We start from the raw sequence: 10,683 nt of genomic DNA on the forward strand, positions 1-10,683 counted from the left end.
ACTGGTTCTAACTATTTTATGCCATGCTGACACGTCAGCGCCCGGTCTTGTCACTCGTTGCATAGCCAATCGAACGAGCCTCTGGCGACGAGGCTGAACAGGCAGATTGATAGCAAGGCTGAATCTCCAATTAATGTGAGCCAATCATACGTATGAATCAAACGCTGTCAGCTGCAAGGCCAGCTCAGCTTACCCCTCCTCTCCCAAAAATCCTGGACAGCGAGGCTGGGGTTGATACTCAGTTCCCCTCCTCCGCATAATATCCGCCACCTAGAAAAATACGCGTTATCACCAATCAAATCCCTACACAGCTTGAGCCTCATTTCGACCTGGCAATCTAGACCAAACAGTATCAGCGCCATAAGAATTGGTGGCAAGGTTTAAATGTGGACGCGTGCTGATTTGCTAGCCAGCCTGTTATATAAGGTCTGCCGATGCTCTTTGGCCATTGCTTTGTTAGATACACCCCTTGAGCTGGGCAGCTATAGAATACTATAGTCTAGAACAAAGGCAACTTTGGTCTACTGATCTAAGAGGAACAACCCGCTATAACTACTAACCATGATGTAAGAAGCATTGGATTCCCTTTGTTTGTGCAAAAGGCTTCATGTTACTGATATTGGACCTCGACGAGCAAGTCTCCATAATCATTGAAAACAGGACTTCCATATTTGAAGACACCACAGCCCGGAACAACAAACCCAGCTGAAACCCTCAGATTCTCCTGCAGCCGACTCTGGGCCTCGGCCAGGTCGGCAGCTGACAGCTGGAGATTGTCCTCTATTCGGGGGGAAACTTGGGGCCTCGCTAGAGATTGACCCTGGATTTTCAGTGCATAGTCCATAGCCAATGGTGCGTGTTTGTCGATCGTGCATCGGGCTCTCTTTACCGACGTACCAGGCCCCCAGAACGGCTTCGAGCGCGCGAATGTCCTCTTCATCATGAGGCGCACCCAAGAAGTCACAGTGTTCTGCATTGAATTGCTGTCAGTACGAGACGCGGAGAGAGCACAACAGGAAGTAAGGCGGCCTACTCCATTTTGATAATGTCCCCCACTACATGAATCGCTCAGCTATGTGATCCATTGCCATACTAGGCCCAAGAAAGAGGAGAGGCTGCACTTACAATTGAACATCAATGGCACACATTTTCGCCTCGATGGTCTCGAGCCATTCCTGAGAGCCGTAAGGCCACGCGCTGAAGCCCTCCATGACTGCGATACTAACAATGGCGATGGCAATAGCAATAGCCCCCAAGTTGCCTCTGTCGAGATGCGCATTTCGACCTCAGGCGTCTACTCGGATATTCGAGACGGACAAAAATTCAACTTCACTAGCCGGCCTCGAGCTGTTCGGCTGGATCTTAGGGAGGATGGCACTCGCGGCGACACCCATATCCATGCCACGTTTTCACCAGAGGACCATGCAAGGCCAACGCCATTCACGCAGTGGAAGATCGAGCTTTTGAATCCAGATCAACTGCAGTTAGAGGGTCTGACTGGGGTAAGTTTGGAGTGGTCAGGGTGGGCTCATTTTTATTACGTGTCTGATACTGATCTTATATATTCCTAATGAAAATTAACAAGTGATTGATAATGTTGTTAAGTAAGCTAGCAAGTAAAGAGATACCAAATTGCACTAATGGACAATACAACCTAACTTGTAATTCCCCCTTCAAAGCTATTTTTGATGTGGTATGACCACCATATTAACTTAATGGGAAGTCTCAGGTTTTCTCGCCGACTTGACCACTCTGGCTGGAACCCCAACAGCAATACAAAAACTGGGAATATCCCTCTTGACCACCGATCCTGCCCCAATGGTACACCCCTCTCCGACAGTCACCCCTGCTAGGATGGTGACATTAGCTCCAATCCAGGTGTCGCTACCTATAACCACCTGACGCGTAAACTCTTTGCCGCGATTTGCGCGGCGCGCGTTGATGTCCGTGTAGTGTTCACCGGTGATTATACTGACATTTGGTCCGATTTCCACGTTGTCGCCGATTGTGACGAGTCCACAGTCAAGAATGGTCAGACTGGGCAGCATAATGCATCAGCCGGAGTGTCGTGGCAGCTACGGTGATGATGAAAGTGAAGGGGCATACTTGAAGTTTGCATACATTGACCCAACACTGACATTACACCCATAATCCACAGAGAGCGGCGGTTCAATGTAGATGCCTCCTCCGACATGGCCAAACAGCTTTCGCAAAGTGGCATCTCGTCCGTTGATGATTTCGCTGAAGGGAATCTCTGGTTGAGGTGATGCGTTGAATTCTGCGAGCAAGCGGCGGGCTTTTTCACGTCCTTGGATTAGTTCTGGGCCAAGAGGACTGTATCTGCGTTTTGCCTTTAGCAAGATGCTGTATACGAATGGGCCTAGCACGCGTACAACATCCCCGAGATCATAATCTCGTACTCATCACCCCAGCAGACACCATTCAGGGTCTTTGCCTTGTCGATTGCGTCTGTGTCCTTGTTTGTTGTTGGGAGCATCTTGAAGATTCTGCTATTCCCTTCTTTTAGGAGAAAAAGCCTTTGGAAATAGTGATTAATTTATACCTGGACTTTCACTGCGGGGGTGGCTTCTGGAGTTTCGGCCCTAACTCCCGTCATTGGCTACAGTTACCTATTCTCATGCAGGCCGACGCTTGTTGATTGGTGTGAAATTGATTGTGTGTTGGACGATACGAAAAATATATAAAGATTGTTATTTAACCTCTACATCTATGTGCTTCCTAGAGCTGCCGGGAGTATTACCCGGAGCTTGCACCCTCCTTTAGCCTCAAGCAGGAACCATCCTATACATGGTAAAGATAGCAAATATTATGCAATTATTACTTCAGCATTATTTAGCCTATAGAAGCAGAAAGCCTCCATGCCACCATGCAGGGTGCTCCATGGCCTGTCTCAAGTGGTGGTGTTACTGTACCTTTGACATCAAGCTACACAACTTAAAAAGTTTCCTCCTGCCTTTCTCTTCCTTTTTATCATTTTGTTTCCTTCGTCAAACCTCTCAGCCATGATAGAGTCCAATTCTCACCTACCATGGCGTGTCCGCATAGTCTGGGCCAACCCGGAGAGGCGATATGTCAGGACCCTGCGGTGCCTTCCTATTTAGTACCACTGCTGGAAGATCTCACGATCTTCCATTGTGCCTTTTTAGTGCAGTGGTCGGATCCTAAAGCAGTGGTAGGATCCTGACACGATATCCGCCCTGCCCCACGTAATACGACCAAATGCCCACCAGAGACTGTTTCTGTCGAATGTCTTTATTTACTAATTATCCGCTTAAGTTTGGATTGTGTCTATTCACTATTTACCTGGTCAAAACACCGCAACCATGGTCAAGGTCAAAGACTTTGCAGTTGAACAAGTATGTACCAGTCACCCCGCATTGCCCGGATGTATTGTTGTCTAACATCTCACCAGTGAATGGACAAGTACGAGACAGCCGCCAAGTACAACAGGGCAGAGACTTGCAGCGCCTCAATCTCTATAAAACACCTTCATACAACGTATTGCTTACTGCTGGCGCGATTTAAGCAAACTTTATCTTGGTTTACATACTGGTAGGACCTGGGGATCATGTTGTCTGCCACATCTCATCTATTAGCAACTGTATTCGGTTCCAGCGTTGCTTGGGGCCTAAGTCAGCCTATGGAAAGCGAAGGAGGCGGACGGCTGGAAGCTAGACCATGAGGTGTTGAAGGGGCTGATCCGGCCAAATACCAAGCTTATTATCCTGAGGTATAACCCCAGACTCTGCTGATATTGTTTACCCAAAGTGGCTAACTGCTTACCATTGTTACGCGATGGACATGTTGAATTCGTCAACCTTCCTTTTCATTTGGCTTGGACTGTGGAGTATTGGTAAAGAAACAAATGGCATCCACCACATGGATACTCACAGTCGATTCAACAATCTTCCTAGCACTCAACTAGCTACACCCAATTTCCATTTGTCCTAGTCACATTCAAAGTAGACAGACACAGACACAGTAGCCCGAGGTGCCTAAAGTCCAAGGCCCTATTCCCCTCGCAGTCCCCAAACCCCAGCACCTCAGCTCCACGCAGGAGTGCACCTAGGTAACTGAGGACCGCGACACAACCTCCGACAAAGTCTGAACTCCCGGTGCCCTAAGCTAGGTCTTTCAATGCACATAGCTTTATAAGAAGCCACAACCTCATAACCCCCTTGGCGCCAGAGCAAGTCGTTATCGCCGTTCGAGAGCATGTTTCTGCCTACACCGCGGCAGTCGGATTGACTGGAAGCAGAAAGACGCAATTATCAGTGACAGTGGTCTTTTGGGTTCCGTGTGCGCGAAGTGGATCGAACAGGCAGGGTATGAATACGACGAGAAGGAGGAGGAGGAGGAGGTAGAGTTAACTCACGGGTGCAAATACACGATGATCTCGCGGTCGTCGGTATTGTCATAGTCGGCTTCTAGGTAGCCGTAGTTGACTCGGCTGCAGATGGAGGAGGGATGGCTTCATGTTAGCATAGCATGTTCAGGTCAGGGACGGTATGTTCCATTAGGTAGGTTGTATACACGTACCCGGAGGGTATATTGTGGCAATAAGACTCGCCAGGCTCGTTCTGGCCCAAGACAGTGATTTCTGCAGCGGTATTATTTGTGTAGCCCAAGGCGAGCTGTTTCTAGTTCGTGAAGGTTAGTTCAATATTCTGGATCAGGTAATGGAATACGTGGAAGATAGGTGTTCTTACCGTTCCGATTTCGTGGCGCTCGTTTCGAGACTTAGGCTGCGAGAAGAGCTGAACTGATGGCCACGGTGAGCTTCATTGCCGTTGTCGAGGTAATTCGGCTATAGAAAAGGCAAGGTGATTGAATACAGTGGAGGTAGTAGATTGGACTTGGAATGATAATAGAATAATCAGACTAAACCAGAGTTATCAGCAACCTGCTCGCCCAAAACTCTCCCTTGGATATCCTGGTCGTCACTCGCAATGCACAGTTACTCTCAGCCCTAAAACTAACACAGAAGTCGCCCAAGATTAGCATCGTCGAAGGCGATTTCGACGTCCCGGCCGCCATATTCAAAATCGCAAAGACCAAAACCTCCAGCCCAATTTGGGGCATCTTTAGTGTATAGGTATGACCTTCTTTCTATACCAACTCTTTCTATGCAGGAAATGTACAGCTGACCTGAACCCTTAAGGCCGCCGATCCCCGCAACGGAAACGAGCGTCGCCAGGGCATCGCCCTCGTGGACGAGTCCCTCGAGCACGGCGCCAAGTTCTTCGTGTCCGGCTCCGTTAACCGCGGCGGCAAGCACTCCCTCAACAACCCCACCGCCGTCCCGCACTTCATCTACAAGCACGAGATTGAGAAGCATCTCATCGCTAAAACCAAGGGCAACTCTATGCGTTGGTCAATTTTTCCGCCCCACCGCCATCTTCGAGAACCTGACCCCCGAATACTTTGGCAAGGTCTTTGCGACGACCTGGAAAATGAGCCTGAAGGGGATGCAATGTTAAGAACAACTAATCTCTTAGCAATATGTCCTTATGCCCTGACATCTTTGTTTGATTCCCTGTTGGATTCCTGCTTATACTTGCTCACCTCCTGCTTGTTTCTTTTCACGTACCACTTTCCTCTGCTCACTATTTTCACTGTCTTCTTGGTCTTCTGATCACCTGCTCTTGCACACACACATGGCCAGCCCGTGTACATCAGACTCCGTAGTGAACATATGGAACCCAAAGTAACTCCCTTGTGCCATTGATATCATCATTACCATCCACGCCAGTATCGAACGGAACAATATCCCTAGGTGACCCGTTCTTTGTAGCCACGCTCCCAATCCCTGTCTTACAGTTCTTCAAATGCGCAGGTGCGTTCCTGGCCGCTTTAGCCTCATCTCTATTCTTTGATAATGTGTTAAGGGAGCGATCTCGAAGCTCCCTAGTAGCAAGATGAAGCCCTTGGCACAATGCTTCATCTGTCATGTTTTCACTTGCCAGTTTTTCATATGTAATCTTTGCCATGTCCACACAGATTTCATCATTAACCTCCCAGAGGGTGCCGATGACATGTCGAAACCCTGCCAATTGGAACGCGCTAATTAGATGAATACCCTCATCAATAAACCTATCATCTCTGATTCGGCCAGTCCCACAGGCTGAAAGGTAAGCGAGAAACGGCGAGTGCTCCCGGAGATTCATTTCCAGAAGATTTGTTACTGTGAAGGGGTCTTTTTTCCCATTACCAAGGAGCAGGTAACTTTTTAAGGGATCAGTATCATTTGTATAACCATGGCCGGCAAAGTGAAATATTCTGCTTTGCGGCAGACATGGTATGATATCCTGTTTCAATTCTCCAGGCTGGATAGGGTCAAGACTCATTGATTTGCACAGGCCATAAAGTATTCCTACTTCTTTAGCAGCAAAGGGTAGTCTATGATTGCCTGGTGTGTGCTCCATTGCGATCAGAAGTGCATGTGTTGAAGTAGGCTGCTTAGCAACACGTCGCCGGCCATGTATGATTGATTTAACAGACGAGCTGTAGGATGACATGACCCGATCAAGCACCGTTTCGAATTTACCTCTATTATGATATCCAGCTGCATGAAGGGGCAACCTGGTTAGAGGCCCGGTCGGGATCCACCATACGTGTGGCCAATTGTTGTCCGGCGGAAGAGTAGTGAACTCCAGGGCTTTGAGAATTGGGTCCATGATGCTATCCCACAGCCATTCTAGAACTCTAGGGCTTCCCAGATCATGTTCCTTTGCCTTCTCCTCAATTTCTTTGCTTTTGAGGTTGGGTAAAGGCAAAGAGCGTATCGCGTTCTTTGTAATAAGGATTGCATCACAGCGGTACTGGCTAACGTTTATAACCACGATAGGGCCGCTATGTGCGGCAAGCCGCATTTCCTCTTCACTTGGCGCTCGCAAAAACCTATCGAATCCAGGCTGTTCGCGGATCTTGGTGATCAAATTGTCAAGATCTCTATCAGCATTGTGACGTCGATGCGCTTGAGCCTGCCAAGATGACTCATGGTTTGTATAGGCTACCAGGTTATCGCGGGTAATAGGTCTATCGAGTATATTGCGGAGCTGGACAAATTGCTTGGCCAGTACAGGGTATGTTCGCTGTAGATCTAGAATCTCCACCCGTACCTCTTCAAGAGATGCTGCAAGCACGCCTCGACCCTCTTCAAGCAAGTTCAGTGCAACCAAGGCTTCCTTTTGCGCGTTCAACGCTGCAGATGCTGCGTTAGAAGCCAAGCCCACCATAGCGCTGAGTAAGTGTTGTTTATCGGAGTTCTCAAGCGATCGTGACGTTAATTGAGGAACAAGATGAATAGTGAGATCTGCAGCGTTGTAACACTGATGCCAGTCTGAGAGAACAGCGAGATTCCGAATTACTTGGTGGCCAGCGAGTATGCGAATGGTAATCAGAGAATTTTGCTGCCGTAGTGCAGACTGATGATATAAAATAGCCTCCAGAAGGTCAGACACTGCCAGTGTCCTTTTGTATCTGTCTTCGAGATGGTTGCCGAGATTGTGTAGATATCTTACCCGGGCCGGATGGTCATCTGATGTTGTTTCAATGGCTTCCTGTCCAAGTCGTATAGCCTCTTCAAGGTCAAATATAGCCCCTATCCTTGAGTATCTGCTGTTGAATTGGGCACTAAGGTTGCTGAGATATAGCGCTCGGCTTGGGCTGTCACCAGGTGTTGCTTTAATAGCTTCCTTTAAAGATTGAATGGCATCTTCAAGGTCGGTTATTGCTCCTATCCTTCTGTATCTAGTACCAAGTTGAATACCAAGATTGTTTTGATATGTTGCCTGTTTTGGATGGCCACTGGGTATTTCCTTGATAATTCCTTGTAAAATTAGGATAGCTTCTTCAAGGTCGGGCATTGCTCGTGTCCTTTCATATCGCTCTTTAAGGTCGCTGCTGAGGTCATTTAGATATGTTATTCGGTCTGGATGGCTATTCGGTGTTGCTTTGATTGCTTCCCGTATAGCTTGGATAGCTTCTTCCAAATCAGTTATGGCTCCTGTCCTTTCATATCGATTGCTAAGATGGTAGGCGAAACTCCTTAGCCGGCTGGCCCATTTGGGATGGTTGCCAGGTGTCGCTTTTACAGCTTCCCGCGCAAGTTGAATAGCTTCTACAAGGTCAGCCATCGCTCCAGCCCTTTCATATCGATCTCCGAGATCATTGCTGAGATCATGTAAATAGGTTACTCGGTCAGGATGATTGTCTGGTGTTGCATTGATTGCTTCTCGGGTAACTTGAATCGCTTCGTCAAGATCGGTTATGGCTCCTGTTCTTTCATATAGATTGCTGAGATCTATGGCGAAATCTATTAGACGGATTGCCCGGTCTGGATGGTTGTCTGGCATTTCTTTGATTGCTTCCCGACTGATTTGAATGGCTTCTTCAAGGTCCGTTATCGCTCCTGTTCTTTCATATCGAGTACCAAGATCAATACTAAGATTGTTCAGATATCCTGCCCGGTTTGGATGATTATCTGGTGTTGCTGTAACAGCTTCATGTCCAACTCGGATAGCGTCTTCAAGGTTGATTATTGCTCCTGTCCTTTCATACATGTTGCTAAGTTGGATAGCGAGATTTTGTAGGTTTCCTGCCCGATCGGGATTGCTATCTGGTAATGCTTTGACAGCTTGCCGCGCAAATTGAATAGCTTCTTCAAGGTCAGAAAGTGCTCCAGTCCTTGAATACCTATTTCCAAGATCAATGCTAAGGTTATTCAAATTCTTTTCCCGGTCTGGATGGTTATCTGGTGTTGCTTTAAGAGCTTCCCGTCCAACTTCAATAGCCTCATCAAGGACAGCTACTGCTCCTGTTCTGTTATATAGCTCTCCAAGATTGACGCTGAGGTTGTTCAAGTAATGTGCCCGGTCTAGATGGTTGACTGGTGTTGCTTTGATTGCTTCCCGTCCAACGCGGATAGCTTCTTCAAGGTCGGCCATTATTCGGGCTTTAAAATTTCTGTCATGTAGTTGATTAATAAGAGGACTTTATCTGTCAACGGGTTGAATTGGGTTATATCAGACCTTGTAAGTCAGTTACCATAGTATAATCGTCTTCGTCAGTCACTCGCGGGTAGCATCGGGGCCCTGGGTTGCAGTAATAGACTAGATGTTCTCTCTTAGTGGGAAATGTTCGTTTCTTCTGGGAACTCCTCTTGTAGAGTGAATGAAAATGAATCAGAGGGCTAAAGGGATCTTGAAAGCTTCCATGAAGGTCGCTTCTTAGGCAACAGTTATTGAGGCAGCGGCGGGGTAATTACTTTGCTGGGGCCACCTAGACGCCGAGATGGATAGGCCAGTGAGAGCGCTAGAGGTGGCTACTATTGGTGGATACCAATTGGATGACTGATCGATATAGAAATGAAATGCATATTAAAGGTCTTGCTCCGGCATTGCACTGCCGCTCCTTCGCCGCCCCCGCTGATTGGTCCGTCCGTCCCGTCCGTCCGTCCATCCGTCCATTGGTCAGTCCGTCGGTCGGTCCGTCGGTCGGTCCGTCCCGTCCCCCCCTGTCCCCCCTGTCCCTCCTGTCCCCCCTGTCCCCCCATCCCCGTCTGTCTGTCCCATCCAGTCCATCCGTCCAGTGGTCTGTCTGTCTGTCTGTCTGTCTGTCTGTCTGTCTGTCCGTCCGTCTGTTAGTCCCCTGGCTGTTGGTCCCCGTCCCATCCTGGTGGTCCCTGGCTCAGGCCGTGGGGGGTCCCTTGATCACGACTATCTGTCTATTAGTTAGTCTCTTGGTTAGTTGGTTGGTTGGTTAGTCACTTGGCCATCCTGGTTACTGCTAGAAGAAGAAGAGCTGCTGGTTCTAGTAGGTGGCTGGCGCGGGTTTTATTATATTTTAAAGCGTGTTTCTAATTATATTTACTACTATATTTATAAACATGTCTATTTCTTTAATCCTTTTCTTCCTTTTCTTCCTTCCTGGACCTTTTATTTGCTTTTATCCCTTTTTTTATTTTATTTTACTTACTCTTTTTTTTTTATTTAATAAGATACCTGTAATAGCAAAGACCTTATTCCTTAACTCTTTTTTAATTACCTTGCCCTATTAGTAATTAAGACCATGAATCTTTTTACCTACCACCTGACCTATCAGGTATGGGTCTGCACTGCCTGTTGCTGCTAGTATGCTATCTTGTCACAGACCTTGCTTACCCACCTTTAAGTCTGCCACTACTAGCACCTGACTGTGGCCACTATAACCCTGCGCGAGGCCGCCCTAGCCAAGATGCTTAAGTGGCCCTGGATTAATCTAGCCAAGCAGCCATGTATGACTCTATCCCCAGCTGACCTACTAGTCCTGGGGCTCCTGGTTTATTAGGCATACAGGTGTTCACACTATGCCTACATGGCCTGTTATTTAAAAAGCATGAAAAACCACTGCCATAAGAAGCACAGGGACTAAGACCCCCTATAATGCCAGGGGGTGCAGCTAAAGCCTAGTAGCAAGGCTGGGGCGGCCAGCCACCACTGGCTGGCCAACTATGTAGTCCACTACTAGTGGCTCTTTTTAAACAAGGCCAGGAGTTACTACTTTAAGATTACCCTGCTCCAGGACCTGGCCATGGGGGGGGGCCATGGTAGGTAATAGCCACTAATGGTAGTAGAGTTTGCCCAGGCCCAGGTGGAGCAGGCCCTGGCTACTGGCAGGCTA

General features: G+C 48.0%; 2 protein-coding genes across 2 annotated transcripts; both read right to left on the bottom strand.

Moving 5' to 3' along the window:
• Positions 1-610: 610 nt before the first annotated feature.
• BDV14DRAFT_201692 (uncharacterized protein) lies at positions 611-1,211 on the bottom strand (the record flags this gene model as incomplete). The annotated part of the gene is made up of 3 exons (XM_073773826.1): positions 611-970; positions 1,034-1,055; positions 1,126-1,211. 3 exons carry the CDS (start codon positions 1,209-1,211, stop codon positions 611-613), a joined length of 468 nt encoding a protein of 155 aa, XP_073626687.1.
• A 3,181-nt stretch (positions 1,212-4,392) lies between these two features.
• Positions 4,393-8,969, bottom strand: BDV14DRAFT_201694 (uncharacterized protein; the record flags this gene model as incomplete). Its single annotated transcript, XM_073773827.1, has 6 exons — positions 4,393-4,471; positions 4,561-4,661; positions 4,731-4,783; positions 5,170-5,384; positions 5,445-5,467; positions 6,636-8,969. The coding sequence occupies 6 exons, from the start codon at positions 8,967-8,969 to the stop codon at positions 4,393-4,395; spliced, it is 2,805 nt and encodes a 934-aa protein (XP_073626688.1).
• Positions 8,970-10,683: the final 1,714 nt, after the last annotated feature.

Source organism: Aspergillus stella-maris (genome assembly GCF_047715825.1).
Source record: "Aspergillus stella-maris strain CBS 113639 unplaced genomic scaffold BDV14scaffold_39, whole genome shotgun sequence".
NCBI classification, from domain to species: Eukaryota; Fungi; Ascomycota; class Eurotiomycetes; order Eurotiales; family Aspergillaceae; genus Aspergillus; species Aspergillus stella-maris.